Source organism: Eubalaena glacialis, chromosome 12 (assembly GCF_028564815.1).
Source record: "Eubalaena glacialis isolate mEubGla1 chromosome 12, mEubGla1.1.hap2.+ XY, whole genome shotgun sequence".
Taxonomy (NCBI): Eukaryota; Metazoa; Chordata; class Mammalia; order Artiodactyla; family Balaenidae; genus Eubalaena; species Eubalaena glacialis.
The window spans coordinates 51,001,819-51,021,721 of record NC_083727.1 but is presented as its reverse complement, the minus strand read 5'-3'; the positions used below and the strand labels follow the sequence as shown (position 1 = coordinate 51,021,721).

General features: G+C 43.0%; 1 protein-coding gene across 1 annotated transcript in view; it reads left to right on the top strand.

Annotated features, from left to right (window-relative positions):
* Positions 1-19,903, top strand: part of LOC133102229 (coiled-coil domain-containing protein 162-like) — a 48,592-nt gene that overhangs the window by 15,199 nt on the left and 13,490 nt on the right. The window contains 3 exon segments of the mRNA XM_061207211.1: positions 11,248-11,357; positions 18,910-19,059; positions 19,646-19,699. Coding sequence (XP_061063194.1) covers positions 11,248-11,357; positions 18,910-19,059; positions 19,646-19,699 — 314 coding nt within the window.

The following is a 19,903-nucleotide window of genomic DNA, read 5'->3' as shown; positions in this document are numbered from 1 at the left end:
GGTGGGATAGGGAGGGTGGGAGGGAGGGAGACGCAAGAGGGAAGAGATACGGGGACATATGTATATGTATAACTGATTCACTTTGTTATAAGGCAGAAACTAACACACCATTGTAAAGCAATTATACTCCAATAAAGATGTTTAAAAATTAAAAAAAAAAAAAGAGGTGAGAGAGATTAAGAGGTGCAAGCTTCCAATTACAAAGTAAATGAGTCATGGGGATGAAATGTACAGCAGAGGGAATATAGTTAATAATATTGTAATAACTTTGTATGGTGACAGATGGTAACTAGATTTATGGTGGTGATCATTTTGTAATGTATAGAAATATTGAATCACTATGTTGTGCACCTGCAACTAACACAATGTTGTAGGTCAATTATACCTCAATTAAAAAAAAAAAAAAAAAGGACTCTCCTGGGGCCATGCGCGAGGAAGTAGGCCCCACACAAAATAATTGACGTACACAAGTACTTTTGCTCTCCCATATAGAAGTTAAAGAGTGTTGACATACTTCATTGTTCCAGCACTGTCATATTATTTTTAAATTTGATTTTATTTTTTAACAGATAATGCACTTACCTGGTTCAAAACTCAAAATGACATAAAACATATATATTTAGTAGGCTTGTTGCCACCATTGACCCCCTTCTGCCACCCCTATGTAATCATCTTTTTCAGTTTTTAATATATCCTTTTCAGTGCTTTTTATACATATACTATTTCATTCTTTTATTCAATACCTATTTCCTAAGCACCTGCTATTTTCTAGGCTATATATTTTAAGCACTGTATGGGGAATACAATAGTCCCCCCTTTTCTGTGGGGAGTATGTTGCAACACCCCTAGTGGATGCCTAAAACCAGGGCTAGTACCAAACCCTATATATATATAGTATACTGTGTTTTTTTCCTATACACACATACCTACAATAAAGTTTAGTTTATAAGTTAAGCACAGTAAGAAATGAACAACAATAACTAATAATAAAATCGAACACTTATAACAATATATTATAAAAAAGTTATGTGAATGTGGTCTCTCTGGAGATATTGTACTGTACTCACCCTTCTTGTTGTGATGGTATGAGATGATAAAATGCCTACGTGATGAGAGGAAGTGAGGTGAATGACATTGGCATTGTGATTTAGCACTGCGCTTTTATTGATCTTCTTTTTTTTTTTTTTTTTTTTTTTTTTTTAAACATCTTTATTGAAGTATAATTGCTTTACAATGGTGTGCTAGCTTCTGCTTTACAACAAAGTGAATCAGTTACACATATACATATGTTGCCATATCTCTTCCCTCTTGCATCTCCCTCCCTCCCACCCTCCCTATCCCACCCCTCTAGGTGGTCACAAAGCACCGAGCTGATCTCCCTGTGCTATGAGGCTGCTTCCCACTAGTTATCTATTTTACATTTGGTAGTGTATATATGTCCATGACACTCTCTCACCCTGTCACATCTCACCCCTCCCCCTCCCCATATCCTGAAGTCCATTCTCTAGTAGGTCTGTGTCTTTATTCCCATCTTGCCACTAGGTTCTTCATGACCTCTTTTTTTTTTTTTTTTTTTTTTCCCTTAGATTCCATATATATGTGTTAGCATACTGTATTTGTTTTTCTCTTTCTGACTTACTTCACTCTGTATGACAGACTCTAACTCCATCCACCTCATTACAAACACCTCCATTTCATTTCTTTTTATGGCTGAGTAATATTCCATTGTATATATGTGCCACATCTTCTTTATCCATTCATCCGATGATGGACACCTAGGTTGCTTCCATGTCCTGGCTATTGTAAACAGAGCTGCAATGAATATTTTGGTACATGACTCTTTCTGAATTATGGTTTTCTCAGGGTATATGCCCAGTAGTGGGATTGCTGGGTCATATGGTAGTTCTATTTTTAGTTTTTTAAGGAACCTCCATACTGTTCTCCATAGTGGCTGTATCAATTTACATTCCCACCAACAGTGCAAGAGTGTTCCCTTTTCTCCACACCCTCTCCAGCATTTATTGTTTCTAGATTTTTTGATGATGGCCATTCTGACCGGTGTGAGATGATATCTCATTGTAGTTTTGATTTGCATTTCTCTAATGATTAATGATGTTGAGCATTCTTTCATGTGTCTGTTGGCAATCTGTATCTCTTCTTTGGAGAAATGTCTATTTAGGTCTTCTGCCCATTTTTGGATTGGGTTGTTTGTTTTTTTGTTATTGAGCTGCATGAGCTGCTTGTAAATCTTTGAGGTTAATCCTTTGTCCGTTGCTTCATTTGCAAATATTTTCTCCCATTCTGAGGGTTGTCTTTTGGTCTTGTTTATGGTTTCCTTTGCTGTGCAAAAGCTTTTAAGTTTCATTAGGTCCCATTTGTTTATTTGTGTTTTTATTTCCATTTCTCTAGGACCTGGGTCAAAAAGGATCTTGCTGTGACTTATGTCATACAGTGTTCTGCCTATGTTTTCCTCTAAGAGTTTGATAGTGTCTGGCCTTACACTTAGGTCTTTAATCCATTTTGAGTTTATTTTTGTGTATGGTGTTAGGGAGTGTTCTAATTTCATACTTTTACATGTACCTGTCCAATTTTCCCAGCACCACTTATTGAAGAGGCTGTCTTTTCTCCACTGTATATGCTTGCCTCCTTTATCAAAGATAAGGTGACCATATGTGCGTGGGCTTATCTCTGGGCTTTCTATCCTGTTCCATTGATCTATATTTCTGTTTTTGTGCCAGTACCAAACTGTCTTGATTACTGTAGCTTTGTAATATAGTCTGAAGTCAGGGAGCCTGATTCCTCCAGCTCCATTTTTCGTTCTCAAGATTGCTTTGGCTATTCGGGGTCTTTTGTGTTTCCATACAAATTGTGAAATTTTTTGTTCTAGTTCTGTGAAAAATGCCAGTGGTAGTTTGATAGGGATTGCATTGAATCTGTAGATTGCTTTGGGTAGCAGAGTCATTTTCACAATGTTGATTCTTCCAATCCAAGAACATGGTATCTCTCTCCATCTATTTGTATCATCTTTAATTTCTTTCATCAGTGTCCTATAATTTTCTGCATACAGGTCTTTTGTCTCCTTAGGTAGGTTTATTCCTAGGTATTTTATTCTTTTTGTTGCAATGGTAAACGGGAGTGTTTTCTTAATTTCACTTTCAGATTTTTCATCATTAGTATACAGGAATGCAAGAGATTTCTGTGCATTAATTTTGTATCCTGCTACTTTACCAAATTCATTGATTAGCTCTAGTAGTTTTCTGGTAGCATCTTTTGGATTCTCTATGTATAGTATCATGTCATCTGCAAACAGTGACAGCTTTACTTCTTCTTTTCCGATTTGGATTCCTTTTATTTCTTTTTCGTCTCTGATTGCTGTGGCTAACACTTCCAAAACTATGTTGAATAATAGTGGTGAGAGTGGGCAACCTTGTCTTGTTCCTGATCTTAGTGGAAATGGTTTCAGTTTTTCACCATTGAGGACAATGTTGGCTGTGGGTTTGTCATATATGGCCTTTATTATGTTGAGGAAAGTTCCCTCTATGCCTACTTTCTGCAGGACTTTTATCATAAATGGGTGTTGAATTTTGTCGAAAGCTTTCTCTGCATCTATTGAGATGATCATATGGTTTTTCTCCTTCAATTTGTTAATATGATGTATCACGTTGATTGATTTGCGTATATTGAAGAATCCTTGCATTCCTGGAATAAACCCCACTTGATCATGGTGTATGATCCTTTTAATGTGCTGTTGGATTCTGTTTGCTAGTATTTTGTTGAGGATTTTTGCATCTATGTTCATCAGTGATATTGGCCTGTAGTTTTCTTTCTTTGTGACATCTTTGCCTGGTTTTGGTATCAGGGTGATGGTGGCCTCGTAGAATGAGTTGGGGAGTGTTCCTCCCTCTGCAATATTTTGGAAGAGTTTGAGAAGGATAGGTGTTAGCTCTTCTCTAAATGTTTGATAGAATTAGCCTGTGAAGCCATCTGGTCCTGGGCTTTTGTGTGTTGGAAGATTTTTAATCACAGTTTCAATTTCAGTGCTTGTGATTGGTCTGTTCATATTTTCTATTTCTTCCTGGTTCAGTCTCGGCAGGTTGTGCATTTCTAAGAATCTGTCCATTTCTTCCAGGTTGTCCATTTTATTAGCATAGAGTTGCTTGTAGTAATCTCTTATGATCGTCTGTATTTCTGCAGTGTCAGTGGTTACTTCTCCTTTTTCATTTCTAATTCTATTAATTTGAGTCTTCTCCTTTTTTCTCTTGATGAGTCTGGCTAATGGTTTATCAATTTTGTTTATCTTCTCAAAGAACCAGCTTTTAGTTTCATTGATTTTTGCTATTGTTTCCTTCATTTCTTTTTCATTTATTTCTGATCTGATCTTTATGATTTCTTTCCTTCTGCTAGCTTTGGGGTTTTTTTGTTCTTCTTTCTCTAATTGCTTTAGGTGCAAAGTTAGGTTGTTTATTCGAGATGTTTCCTGTTTCTTGATGTAGGCTTGTATTGCTATAAACTTCCCTCTTAGAACTGCTTTTGCTGCATCCCATAGGTTTTGGATCATCGTGTCTCCATTGTCATTTGTTTCTAGGTATTTTTTGATTTCCCCTTTGATTTCTTCAGTGATCACTTCGTTATTAAGTAGTGTATTGTGTAGCCTCCATGTGTTTGTATTTTTTACAGATCTTTTCCTGTAATTGATATCTAGTCTCATAGCGTTGTGGTCGGAAAAGATACTTGATACGATTTCAATTTTTTTAAATTTACCAAGGCTTGATTTGTGACCCAAGATATGATCTATCCTGGAGAATGTTCCATGAGCACTTGAGAAAAATGTGTATTCTGTTGTTTTTGGGTGGAATGTCCTATAAATATCAATTAAGTCCATCTTGTTTAATGTATCATTTAAAGCTTGTGTTTCCTTATTTATTTTCATTTTGGATGATCTGTCCATTGGTGAAAGTGGGGTGTTAAAGTCCCCTACTATGATTGTGTTACTGTCGATTTCCCCTTTTATGGCTGTTAGTATTTGCCTTATGTATTGAGGTGCTCCTATGTTGGGTGCATAAATATTTACAATTGTTATACCTTCCTCTTGGATCGATCCCTTGATCATTATATAGTGTCCGTCTTTGTCTCTTGTAATTGTCTTTATTTTAAAGTCTATTTTGTCTGATATGAGAATTGCTACTCCAGCTTTCTTTTGATTTCCATTTGCATGGAATATCTTTTTCCATCCCCTCACTTTCAGTCTGTATGTGTCTCTAGGTCTGAAGTGGGTCTCTTGTAGACAGCATATATATGGGTCTTGTTTTTGTATCCATTCAGCCAGTCTGTGTCTTTTGGTGGGAGCATTTAATCCATTTACATTTAAGGTAATTATCGATATGTATGTTCCTATTCCCATTTTCTTAAATGTTTTGGGTTTGTTATTGTAGGTGTTTTCCTTCTCTTGTGTTTCTTGCCTAGAGAAGTTCCTTTAGCATTTGTTGTAAAGCTGGTTTGGTGGTGCTGAACTCTCTCAGCTTTTGCTTGTCTGTAAAGGTTTTAATTTCTCCATCAAATCTGAATGAGATCCTTGCTGGGTAGAGTAATCTTGGTTGTAGGTTTTTCTCCTTCATCACTTTAAGTATATCCTGCCACTCCCTTCTGGCTTGCAGAGTTTCTGCTGAAAGATCAGCTGTTAACCTTATGGGGATGCCCTTGTGTGTTATCTGTTGTTTTTCCCTTGCTGCTTTTAATATGTTTTCTTTATATTTAATTTTTGATAGTTTGATTAATATGTGTCTTGGTGTGTTTCTCCTTGGATTTATCCTGTATGGGACTCTCTGTGCTTCCAGGACTTGATTAACTATTTCCTTTCCCATATTAGGGAAGTTTTCAACTATAATCTCTTCAAATATTTTCTCAGTCCCTTTCTTTTTCTCTTCTTCTTCTGGGACCCCTATGATTCGAATGTTGGTGCGTTTAATGTTGTCCCAGAGGTCTCTGAGACTGTCCTCAGTTCTTTTCATTCTTTTTTCTTTATTCTGGTCTGCAGTAGTTATTTCCACCATTTTATCTTCCAGGTCACTTATCCGTTCTTCTGCCTCAGTTATTCTGCTATTGATGCCATCTAGAGTATTTTTAATTTCATTTATTGTGCTTGTCATCGTTTCTTGGTTCCTCTTTAGTTCTTCTACGTCCTTGTTAAATGTTTCTTGCATTTTGTCTATTCTATTTCCAAGACTTTGGATCATCCTTACTATCATTATTCTGAATTCTTTTTCAGGTAGACTACCTATTTCCTCTTCATTTGTTAGGTCTGGTGTGTTTTGACCCTGCTCCTTCATCTGCTGTGTGTTTTTCTGTCTTCTCATTTTGCTTATCTTACTGTGTTTGGGGTCTCCTTTTCACAGGCTGCAGGTTCGTAGTTCCCGTTGTTTTTGGTATCTGTCCCCAGTGGCTAAGGTTGGTTCAGTGGGTTGTGTAGGTTTCCTGGTGGAGGGCACTAGTGCCTGTGTTCTGGTGGATGAGGCTGGATGTTGTCTTTCTGGTGGGTTCGTCCACGTCTGGTGGTGTGTTTTGGGGTGTCTGTGGCCTTATTATGATTTTAGGCAGCCTCTCTGTTAATGGATGGGGCTGTGTTCCTCTCTTGCTAGTTGTTTGGCATAGGGTGTCCAGCACTGTAGCTTGCTGGTCGTTGAGTGAAGCTGGGTCTTGATGTTGAGATGGAGATCTCTGAGAGATTTTCGCCGTTTGGTATTACGTGGAGCTGGGAGGTCTCTTGTGGACCAGTGTCCTGAAGTTGGCTCTCCCACCTCAGAGGCACAGCCCTGATGCCTGGCTGGAGCACCAAGAGCCTTTCATCCACACGGCTCAGAATAAAAGGGAGAAAAAATGGAAAGAAAGAAAAAAAGAGGATAAAATAAAATAAAATAAAGCAATTATAATAAAAAATAAGAAAAAAAATTATTAAGAGTAAATTTATTAAGAAAAAAAATTTTTTTAATTTTTAAAAATAGATTTATTAATTTTTTATACTAAAAATAAGAAAAAAATTATTTAGAAAAAATTTATTAAGAAAAAAAATTTTTTAATTTTTTAAAATAAAAAATATGAAAAAACTTATTAAAAATTTTTTTTAAAAATAGAAAATAAGGAAAAAATTATTAAGAAAACATTTATTAGGGAAAAAAAAAAATTTTAAGCCAAAAAAAAAAAAAAAAAAAAAACGGACGGACCTAACCCTAGGACTAACGGTGAGAGCAGAGCTATACAGACAAAATTCACCCAGAAGCATACACATCTACACTCACAAAAAAAAGGAAAAGGGGAAAAGTTAATATATCCTGCTCCCAAAGTCCGTCTCCTAAATTTGGGATGATTCGTTGTCTATTCAGGTATTCAACAGATGCAGGCACATCAAGTTGTTTGTGGAGCTTTAATCCGCTGCTTCTGAGGCTGCTGGGAGAGATTTCCCTTTCTCTTCTTTGTTCGTACAGCTCCCGGGGTTCAGCTTTGGATTTGGACCCGCCTCTGCATGTAGGTCGCCTGAGGGCGTCTGTTCCCCGCCCAGACAGAACGGGGTTAAAGGAGCAGCTGATTCGGGGGCTCTGGCTCAGTCAGGCCGGGGGGAGGGAGCGGTACGGAGGAGGCGGGGCGAGCCTGCGGCGGCAGAGGCCGGCGTGACGTTGCAGCAGCCTGAGGCGTGCCGTGCGCTCTCCCGGGGAAGTTGTCCCCGGATTACGGGAGCCTGGCCGTGGCGGGCTGCACAGGCTCCCGGGAGGGGCGGTGTGGAGAATGACCTGTGCTCGCCCACAGGCTGTTTGGTGGCGGCAGCAGCAGCCTTAGCGTCTCATGCCCGTCTCTGGGGTCCGCGCTGATAGCCGCGGCTCGCGCCCGTCTCTGGAGTTCGTTTAAGTGGCGCTCTGAATCCCCTCTCCTTGCACGCCGCGAAACAAAGAGGCAAGAAAAAGTCTCCTGCCTCTTCGCAGCCGCAGACTTTTTCTCGTGCACCCTCCCGGCTAGTTGTGGTGCGCTAGACCCTTCAGGCTGTGTTCACGCAGCCAACCCCAGTCCTCTCCCTGGGATCCGACCGAAGCCCGCGCCTCAGCTCCCAGCCCCCGCCCGCCCCGGCGGGTGAGCAGACAAGCCTCTCGGGCTGGTGAGTGCTGCTCGGCGCCGAGCCTCTGTGCGGGAATCTCTCCGTTTTTCCCTCTGCGTCCCTGTTGCTGTGGGATCCGCGCTGATAGCCGCGGCTCGCGCCCGTCTCTGGAGCTCGTTTAGGCGGCGCTCTGAATCCCCTCTCCTTGCGCGCCGCGAAACAAAGAGGCAAGAAAAATTCTCTTGCCTCTTTGGCAGCTGCAGTCTTTTTCCCGGACTCCCTCCCGGCTAGCATCGAAGCCCGAGCCCCAGCTCCCAGGCCCCGCCCGCCCCGGCGGCTGAGCAGACAAGCCTCTCGGGCTGGTGAGTGCTGGTCGGCACCGCTCCTCTGTGCGGGAATCTCCGCTTTGCCCTCCGCACCACTGTGGCTGCGCTCTCCTCCGTGGCTCGGAAGCTTCCCCCCTCTGCTACCCGCAGTCTCTGCCCACGAAGGGGCTTCCTAGTGTGTGGAAACCTTTCCTCCTTCACAGCTCCCTCCCACTGGTGCAGGTCCCGTCCCTATTCTTTTGTCTCTGTTATTTCTTTTTTCTTTTGCCCTACCCAAGTACGTGGGGATTTTCTTGCCTTTTGGGAGGTCTGACGTCTTCTGCCAGCGTTCAGTGGGTGTTCTGTAGGAGCAGTTCCACGTGTAGATGTATTTCTCATGTATCTGTGGGGAGGAAGGTGATCTCCGCGTCTTACTCTTCCGCCATCTTGCCCCTCCCTTCCTGATCTTCTAACGATAGGTCAGAAAGAGGATCGTCTGCTTCAGGTGACCCTGGATCATCGGGCCATTATGACGTCCATGGTTGGATGTCAGGAGGAGACTATGTTAGTGGTTGGGGATCCCGGGTGGGGCGGGATGGAGCAGGATGGCCCAAGATTTCATCGTGCTACTCAAAACGGTGCTCAATTTAAAACTTACGAATTGTTTATTTCTGCAAGTTTCCATTTAATATTTGCGGACTGCAGTTGACCACAGGTAACTAAAACTGCAGAAAGCAAAACCACGAATAAGGGAAGACTACTGTACATCCTAACTGTCATGGAGCAAAAATCCTTACTCTCATGGAATTTATCATCTAGAAGGGGGTAGACAGACAATAATCAATGAACATAAGAAATAAGAAAATAATGGAGTGAGGAGGATGGTGGTGTGAAGGTTCAAAGGGGCACATTGTAATTTTAAATAGGGTGGTCAGGATAGACTTCACTGAGAAAGTGACATTTTGAGTAGAGTTGAAGAAGGTGAGGGAGTTAGCTATGTGGATATCTGGGGGAAGAGCATTCCAGACAGAAAGACAGCCCATACAAAGGCCCGAAGCAGAGCATGCCTGTCATATTCATGGAACAGCAAAGACCCAAGTGTGGCTGGAGTGGAGAGAGTGAGGGAGAGTAGTAGGAGATGAAGTCAGAGAGGAAGCATGAAAAGACAGACTGTGCAGGAGCTTGCAAGGACTTTAATGTTTACTCTGAATGCGATGGGTAGCCATGAGTAGTCCATGATGACTCCAAGGCTTTTGACCTGAGCAATTGGGAAAACTGAATTGCCATCAGTTGAGATGCCAAGTTAGGGAGGGAAGATCAGAAATTTAATTATGCACAAGTGAAGTTTGAAATGCCTTTTAGACATCCAAGAAGAGATGCCAAGTGGATATTAGATCTAAATTTGAGGGTTGTCAGCATACAGATGGTATTTAGCCATGATACTAAATGAGATAGCCAAGGGGGTGAGTGCAGATAGAAAAAACAAAAACGGTGAACCAAGGGCTGAGTCCTAGGACACTCTAATGTTAAGAGCTGGCGGTGGAGGGGGGAGGCAAGAGGAGAACCAGCAAAAGGAACCTACAGGGAACAGTGAGGTAGAGGAAAACTAGGACAGGGTGGTGTCCCAGCGTCTGGTGATGGAAGTCTCTCAAGCAGGAGGAAGTGACAAATTGTGTGAAATGTTATTAGCAGTCAAGTAAAACCACTGGCTTTAGCCATGTTGAGGTCACTGGTGTTTATGACAAAATCAGTTTCAGTGGAGTGGAAGGTAAAAGCTGTGTGAGTGGTTCTAAGAAGGATTTTGAGAGAAGTCACAGACATTAAGTATAGACATCTCTTTCTGAGAGATTTGCTAGAAAGGGAGCAAAGAAATGAGGCAAAAGCTGACAGCGGAAATGGGGTCAAGTGGAGAATTTTTATGAGGTGGGAGAAATAATGTGTGCTCTTGTGAATGATTCAGGAAAGAGGGAAGAAGTGATGATATCAGAGAAAGCCAAATATTTGGACCAATGACCTTGAATAGGCTTGAGGGGATGGCCTCTCCCTTTATTGTATTTTCTGTATCTTTCTTATAAAAGGTAGCATTTTATATCCACTTTCTACACCTTGCATTTTCCACTTAATCTGTGGTTCTTTTCACATCTGTACATGGAGAAATTCTTCTCTTTTTTTTACAGCTGCGTACTATCCCATTGGAAGGATATACTACAGTTTGTGTGTTGTTTCTAAGTTTTTGTTGTCCTCAACAATGCTATTCTGAATAACTGTGTATATGCCTCATCACATATGTGTCAGCCCTGTTGCTGCTTCAGTGCAGGAGCTAAAGTTCATCTTCTGTGGCTCTCAACATTTCTAATCTGTGACTCTTTCTTCTCTCTTTTGGATTTCCTCCTCTTTTTTTATTAACTCTGCATTCAAATTAATTTTGCCTTGTAACACCAGCAATATACTTAAATAGATAAATATAATAGCTCTTCATTTATTTCTGATAGTTGTGTTAGGTCAAAATAATTGTTCAGATACATATAGGGACTTTATGAAAACAGATGCCATATAGGATCAATAATTACATTTGATTTGGGATTTTTAGTTATGGTAACAAAATATTGTTCACTGGACTTCAGAGGTGCTTTTCCAAATCTTTTCGTTAGGAATCTTGTTAGAGATCTTCCTTATTCCCGTGTTCTGGAGGATCCTGTGTCCTCAACCACCACCTCCCCTCCCCTGCCTCACCCATTAGTTTCTGTGTATTTGGAAATGACAGCTTGTGTCCAGTGTTATGTCTCAGACAGTTGCCATCTCATAGCTATTAATGGTTGTTCAATGTTTCCTGGTATTAGTGTTGGTATGTTTCTCCCTTAGATCTTTGGAAACACCAAGTCATGAAGGAAAACTTTTCAGTTATCAGACCACAAATAGTTGAAAATTTTGTACAGAGATTACTGGAGAATTACCAGGATGGTGGACTAGAGGTATGTACTGAAAATTAGTCATCCTAGAGTGTGGTTTGCTTTTTTTTCTTTTTTTCCCAACATAAACCCAAACAAGAAAGACTTTCCCTTCAACACATCTCCTAATGCTTCCCTTACTCCCTTAGAGTTGAAGATGTGAAAACTGAGGCTGAACTCAAAGTAGAAATCACATGTTACCATTTTAATTTTGGAAAAAAACTGATTTCTAATTAAGTTGGGAGAGTAATTAGAATATGCATATTGGCTAATTTCAGATTTGGCCCATTTTTTAGAGTAACCTTGGAGTTTATGGATGAGTTATTTTTAGCAATATTTCCTGTTGTTGATTTTTTTAGTATAAAAATTTTAAGAGAAAAACCGAAATAGCCTATGAAATCACTACCTAGAAAACTTCTTTAAATGTACAATATGAAGAAAACGTAACAGCTCAGAAAGGTAACATTTTCACCCCTATTCCACTCCATCATCCCCAGTTTCCTCTCCCAAAGGAAGCCAGTATCAACAGTTTGTATGTGTGTATATGTATTTGAATTCATAACAACTCCATATAATATGTATTTAACAATAATATATATTTAATACATACAACAGGCATACACACAGTCCTTGGAGTTTTTAACTGTTTACTATTGACAGGAGGTGCCTTTCTAAATCAAAGGAATCTGCTGAAAAGGCAGGATAAGAGAGTGTATGTGGATATTTGGCCATAACAGAGTTTTTAGGATCTTTAAGGAATTAAGCCTTAAGTGCAGTAGGTAGCTGTGAATCCAGTTTCCTTTGAAATTCAATCATTTTTAAAAGGCTGCCTTAGAAAAATGTGCTCAATTTTTTGGACAACATTTTCTCCACATTTACATTTTTCTAAGCTCTCCAAATAGTCCCCATAATTTTATAATAAGCACTTCAGTTCTTATTTATAAGGTAGAGAATTCACAAGCTTGGTTAGAGATACACTATTCCTCAGAATTTACATGTGATTTACATGTATTTGTTTTAAGCTTTCAATTATACCCATTGTGGTGCTGTGTATTCTGATGAGGGGGTGAAGTAATTCCTCTTGGATCCCTGCAGTTCAGTGATTCTCAGGCAGAAGTACAGAGGTGATTAAGGTGGGGTATGCTCAGAAAAATGTTTGAATCCAAAAATTTTGTGGCTTTCCTTAAAAGGAAGGAAATTCTGACACATGCTTCATTATGGAAGACATTCTGTTACGTGAAATAAGCCAGTCACAAAAACGTAAATGCTGCACAATTCCACTTACATGAGGTACATAATGTAATCAAATTCATAGAGACAGAAAGTAGAATGGTGTTTGTCAGGGGCTGGCGGGTGGGGGAATGGGGAGTTAGTGTTTAATGGGTACAGAGTTTCAGTTTGGCAACATGAAAAGAGTTCTAGAGATTGATTGCACAATGTTGTGAATGTACTTAATGCCGCTGAACTGTATACTTAAAAATGGCTAAAATGGCAAATTTAATGTATGTTTTACTATGATAAAAAAAGCAAACAAAAAGTTTGTGGCTCAAGATCTGCTCATCCCTTATCTATGTACTTCACCCCAACGTTGAAGACAGGATCTTCTGGGAAAGAAATGTATTAGTAAACAGGGCAAACCTAGATCAGGCACAGCTGAAACTCAGGGCACACTGAAGAGGCTGGTATCAGCCTGCGGTTGTCTTGGAATAACAGGACCCCAGGATGTTAGGTCCCCCCAAAGTCTGTGCCTGGTGGGCTTCTAGTCTCTTCTGGATCATCTGCAGTGACTGGGAGCTCACTCTTTTTCAATCTTCACCCATACCTCCCCACCCCCATTCCTGGCAGCTCTTGTTTCAGGTACCTCTTACTGAGTTGGATTTGGCCTCCCCACCGTCTCCACCATGGATCCTAGTTCTGTCCCTGGGACACCACAGATCATGGTTCTGACCCCTCACAACAAGCCTTTAGATATCTGAGGGCAGGTCAGTCAGAGAAGCTCAGTTGGGCCATTGTTAGCATGTGTGAATCTTCTGTAAAATTACAAGTAGGGCCAGCTCCAGGAGGACAGACCCCAACAGGTGCCCTTCTGGGTGGTGGATAACAAATTGTTACCCCTTCCTTCAGGCGGTACAGCCTATACCAGGGCACATGGACAGGGAAATGGTGCTCCCCTCACCTGGGTGCCCCTGCGCAGAGCAGACTGCACTGGTGTGCAAGGAGAGCCTGAGCGCCGCCTTCCCTCCTTCAGCCTGAACCAGCTTCCTTTCCTTCAACCTCTATGAGTGCCCCACCCTCCTGGTCAGGATCCTCTAAATTCAAGGTTGTCTGGCCAGCCAAGAGTACCCTTGTCCTGGGTGCTCTGCTTTGATTAACGCCCATAAATGTTAGGTTTTGTCACAGCTGACTCATTAGGCTGACTCATTAGGCTAACAGCCACCTGAAGCCCACACATGGCCTTCAGGCATCCTGCTACTGCCATATTATTAGCCTTGTTCTTGTTCAACTTGGTCCACTCTTTGAACCTCTTGAAATCTTTAAAAATCTGGATTTTTATCATCCAGCATACTCTCTCTCTCTTCCAGGTTCATGTCAGCCTACCCTCGGTATCCTCCCTCAAGCCTTTAATAACAGTGTATGAAAGGACAGGCCCCAAGTGCTGTGCTACCCACTCTGGGTCCCCTCCAGGCTTAACAGGTACTTTGGGCACAGTCTTTCAGTGACCAGAAACTCATCCGGTTGTCCTTTCACCCAGCCCATGTTCTCCGTTTGTCCAAAAGAACATCATAAGAAACCTTCTCAGATGTCCTGCTGAAATCCAGATACACTGCATCTGCTGTATTTCCTGAGGGAAAAGTTTAATCTGATCTGACTATTCTTGAACCCATGTTGGCTTCTCGTGATGTTTGCTTCCTTCTCCAAATTCTAGAACACCAGCCTTTCACAATCAGTTCTAATATCTTGGCCAAATTTTGTACCAAACACACTGGCCTGAAGTTAGAGATTGACCTTTTTTGCAAATCAGAACTGTAATAGTCTATTTTGTGGATTCCAGAACCATTTCCATTTATATGCCGAGAGTCATTCACTCATTCAGGAAGTGTTTATAGATCTCCTGTTTTTTCTCAGATGATTTATTAGAGATATAAAGGCAAAAGGCACAGTCTCTGCCCTCAAAGAACTTATGGAAGAAGTTAGGTGAACCAGCAATGTCCGGAAGAGGCTCTTCACATTAAGCACTTTGATAGAGGCACAAGTGGGGTGCTATGTGAGCTCCAAGAAGGGTGAATACAACCCAGCTAGGGGGAGGGGTGGGAAGTAGTCAGGGAAGACTTCCTGGAGGAGGTATTGTTTGGGCGAAGTTTTAAAGCACAAGTCGGAGTTGGCCAGAGGAAGAAGGGCTGGGGAGGGAAGGCAGCAATCTAGGAAGGGAGTTATAGCAGAGTTCAGAGGAGGACGTTGTAAATGTAGGCAGGGCCAGATCCTGAATGGCCTTGTGTGCAATCCTTATGAGTTTGGATTTCATCCCAGAGTCAGTGGGAAGCCACTGAAGCATTTTGTCAGCAGAGGTAGGTTTTAGAAATATCATCAAAACACCTTGTGTGTGCCTGATGTTAGATGGATTGTTATGAGGGGCTCCGAGAGGAAGCAAACCACAGAAGCACAGTTTGCTCCCAGCAGGGTCAGACTTTTGCCATAACAAGGCCTGGCACCTACCATGCTTCACCCCAGCCTGGATCTCCAGAAGAATCCATGGGGCAATCTTGTGCTCTTCCAGCCAGTGCCATCCAATACAGTTCAGGTTTAAGCTGGTGAAGGAATCAGCCCACTGGAGGGCACTGGGCCAACGGTCGTTACTCTGGTTCTTATGGAACCCAGGGGCCTGCCTTGGAGGGGAAGTTGGCAGATGAAGCCCCTTTGTGCTGCACTTTGACATCGAGCTGACTTTTAGTGACCTAGGAAGGCAGGGGTGAGTTGTAGAACAGCTTTTGAGAAACAAATTGCTCTGAGAGCTCATAGGACTGTGCCAAAAGAAGCACATAGGCTGTAGTCCCACAACAGATGCTGCTCAGGTGGCTCCAATGCTGCTTCTGGGAGGGCAAGTACCATCTGCAGAAGCAAAGTTCACCTGGAGAGAGGGACTGCCGGGAACTGGGAGTCTCCCTGCACCTCTCTGTCACCTGTCAGTCACTGCTGCCTGTCTGCCCCACTCAGACATGGTCCACGTGCCCACTGCAGATGCTCTGGCAGGGCCCTTACTCCTCTCCCTGCCTTCCCACTCACCCCCTATATGCCATCACCTTGAGCTGATCTTCCAGCCCAGCCTCCTGAGGCCTCAGCAGAGCCACTGAGGGAAGGAAGCAACATGATTTCTCTGGCCTCTGGAGATGCTCAAGGGGAGTCCTGGCCATTCTCACCTCTTTGGTGTAACACAGACTCATCCAAGGCTTCCTCCTTGGCTGGTTAAAATAGCATGCTGGCTAAGAGAGGATGGCAGAGGGCCACGGTGGTTCAAGTCTGCATTTCTGTTTGTTTGGGATCCTATATCTGCAGTGGCTATGGAGGCATTAGTTTGAGAAGTGTTTGCCCTGTGGAGGCCCTGTTGGCATGTTCAAGTTTGGGCACTGCTGTCCAGGACAGAGAGGGGTGAGTCACTGTGGCTGACTCCAAGCACTGGGCCTGGCCCACCTGGATGAGGTCACCGGCCACACCTTGATGGCCCCAAATGTGGTCTCATGACTTTTCAAGGCTTCAGGCTTTCAACGCACTCAGTCTGGGAAGTGCTATCTTTGTCAATACTAATTCACGTAGCCTTGGCCCTTTCACCATAAAGAAGTCAAGGTCCAGGGGATGGAATCTTGGTGCCCTTTGTCTTGGTGTCAGCAGCTGACTCTGGCTGTCCTACTGCTCACTTTCCAGGACCAGGATGGACTGCCCTCACCCACCTCCTCTGAGGGAACCCCTTGAGGAGGCCCTGGAGAGTGAGGGTGGGAGGCTGAGCGCCTCCCCTGACTGCCTGGCTCCTGCTCATAAAATCCCCCATGAGCAGAAGTTTCATCTACTGTTTCCACTATGCATGTCTTGAGTGCATCCTGCCAAGCTGCTATAGTTGATAACCTTTACCAAAGCTTTACTATTTTGTAATTAGTATATACATCTTATTCAGACATATATTTTTATATATAATTATTTTAATTATATATACATTTTATGATTATATTAGAAAATAGAAATATGATGTATTAGAAAATACACTCATAATCTTACCCTCATTGATAGCCACTATTATTATTTTGGTCTCTTTCCTTCCAAATTGTATTTATAACTTTTAAAAATTCATGCACTTTTTTAACAAAATAAGATTATTCTATATGCCTTTTTGTTGTAGTGTGCTTTTTACACTAGACTATATGTTTTTTGGTTTTTTTTAAATTTATTATTTATTTATTTATTTATTTATTTTTGGCTCTGTTGGGTCTTCGTTTCTGTGCGAGGGCTTTCTCTAGTTGCGGCAAGCGGGGGCCACCCTTCATCGCTGTGTGCGGGCCTCTCACTGTCGCGGCCTCTCCCGTTGCGGAGCACAGGCTCCAGACGCGCAGGCTCAGTAGTTGTGGCTCACGGGCCTAGTTGTTCCGTGGCATGTGGGATCTTCCCAGACCAGGGCTCGAACCCGTGTCCCCTGCATTGGCAGGCAGATTCTCAACCACTGCGCCACCAGGGAAGCCCCCTAGACTATATGTTATAAACTTGTTTCCTTGTCAATAGACATACATCCACAGCACAATTTTTGGTGGCTGTTTAGTGTTTCATCATATAGATGAATGAGACGGATTCAACCTGTTTTCCATTATTAAGTACCTTAGATTGTTTCCATTTTTCTTTTCTATTGGAAGAGCTACTATAAAGAACATCTGTTAACATATATGTTTGTGTACAACTTTTATTATTCTCTAAAAATAAATTCCTGGAAGAGGAGTTACTGGATCAAAGAACATGAATATTTTAAAATCCTTTCACAGCTACTGCTAGTCTGCCCTCCAAAATACTACACTGATTTCTCCTCCTGCCAGCAGTGGTGAGCAAGCCACTTTCCTCACTCCGTCAGTACTGGGTTTTTATCACTGTTTGCCATCTCCGCTAGTTTGCCTCACCTGGCAAAGCGTGTCTGGGCCCTCTCTGGAGGTCAGTGGCACAGAGGTTGCACTGATAGGACAGTGTCACCAGGACAATCAAATCAGAGCCAGGGGAATCACCCCAGGCTGGAAGGAGAACCTAGTTTCTGCAGCAAACTTCCAGCGAGCCTAGAGCCGTCCAGACCCTGGAAGTGTCACAGCTAAAGCTCATCAAGTGAGCAGGCTGAATCTTGGAGTGGGCCCCATAAGACTGCCAGATACACACACAAACACACTCACTGATACACGCTGAGGGACACATACAGACATATAGAGACCTATACAAACACTCACAGATAGAGACATACACAGAGAGGTACAGACACACAGAGAAACACACACGGACATGCATTTATGAATATAGACACACACACACACACAAATGCACACAGACACACTCGCTGATATAGATACACAGAGACACACAAGCACTCCCATGGACATGCAGGTCCTAGTCAGGTAGATCTGCCCTACCTTCCACATATTAGCTCCCATTTCTCTTGGAGTCTAAACCTATGTCTGCCTTGGAGAGGTGGACTTTTCCTCTGTTCCTTAATGACCACCTCTTCAAAAAGGGTGCCCAGCTGCCTAGAGAAAGGGAGGGAATGGGACTGCCTAGAGAGTGAGAACTATGGCCCTTTGACCAAGGCAGGAAGTGCCCCTGTCAGATGCCCCACTTCAGAGGCCCCTCTGGCTCTGCTCCAGCCCCACACTTCCCCACAGGAAATCCCCACGGCCAAGGGGACGTGCCCACTCCAATCCCTGGCCTTCCTTCTGGACCATGCTCCAGATACCTGGGCACTGGAATTCCTGGCCCTTCCCCGGATCATCCTCCCCAGAGAGAGAATGGGCCTCACCACCTGTGAGCACACCCTGGCCTGTGGGGTAGACAAGGACAGCTGTGCAGGGGTGTGGACAGCTGGGGTGTCTGCTTATATGCATGCAAGCCCCCCTCCCACCCGTGTGATGTGATGTCAAAGGGAGGAAGCGAAGGGGGTCAAATGGTAAACTATGGGTTGGGGACTAGCTCTCCCTGACCATATCTCAGCATAGAACTCAGAGTAGTCCAAGGATGATAAAAATCAAACCTGGCCTCCCGAGTCCCTTTGAAGGTCTGTTTTCCAAAGTAGGAGAATTAAACCTTTTCATTTTAATAGTTTGATTTATAACCTTTAAATATTTAGAACACTTAGACACGTGGAACGTGGGCCTCCATTTGTACTCTTGTCCCTGGCCCTGCAAATGTTAAGAGCAGACCTGAAAGAGAGACTTTCAAGGTTATAGAGCTGATGTTTTTCCATGGAGGAGAAGTGGAAGTGGGTCTGTGAGCCAAGGTAACATGTGCCATGAGCTCTGGTGTGGTGGGGCTGCCTGGGGGAGCTGCTGTGAGTGATGCCCCTTTTCAGATCACTTTCAGGAAAGACCCCCTCGAGGCCTGCCTCCTTTCCCTGGGTTGTGACATGATGGCCAGAGAACGCAGCAACTTCGAGAACTACTCCATGTGTTACAAGCATGTATTGGAGCATGCTAGGCAGAAGCTCTGCCAGAAAGAGCAAGTATGTTCCCAGACAGAAGTGCATTGGGGAAGGTGTGGGCAGGGAGGCCCAGGAATCACTCCAAAGAGGAAATAAAACACGGTGCAGGGAGGTGTTCTTATGCAAGAATTGAGGGTAGATGGTCCTCTCCAAGGTTTTCTTCTCATTGGCTCATTTCCTTGGGCTCTGGTCTTCTCAGCTGGGAAGGTGATGGCCCCAGCAACACTGGGTTGTATGCTTTGGAGGGGTCTAGTGGGGAATATAAGAGGTAAGCAGTAAGGCAGCTGGTCCCCAGGGGAAGATCCATAGCTGACCTTCCCACCCTCAGCAAGCACAAGGGACTTTGTGCTGTTCCTGGTTCAGCAGAGAAGCTAGGATCCTTGAATAAACTCTGTCTTTAGGATGCACATCATGGGTCTCACTGATGAGACTTCCTTAAAGTGAGATCCCGTCCTAAAGTGCAGTGAGGCAATAAGCACAGTCCTGGCTCCAGGTGGAGCCCGAGGATCTCAAAAAGAAGCACGGATAACACAGATAAGAGCTGTCTGGAGCGTGGTGCACTGAATAAATGTTTGAGTTTGGCTGTGCACTGCTTTCTCCTCTTTAGGAATTAGACATTATACGAAGAGGTCAGAGTCCACCTGAAGACAAGGCTGGTCAGGTAGGTCAGTTATTACTAAAAAAGTTCTCCATTTCTCAAAGCCACAATCTCAGCAGTAGTCAGACATGGGACATCCTGGTGTCATTTTCTTGTGCCCCTTCCTATAGAAATCCCATCAATGACTGGTCCACTGCAGAGACATCCAAGGAGTGTGCCTGTACTTTTTTAGCAATGAGGGCTTTTTTTTTTTCCTTAGTTTTTTGG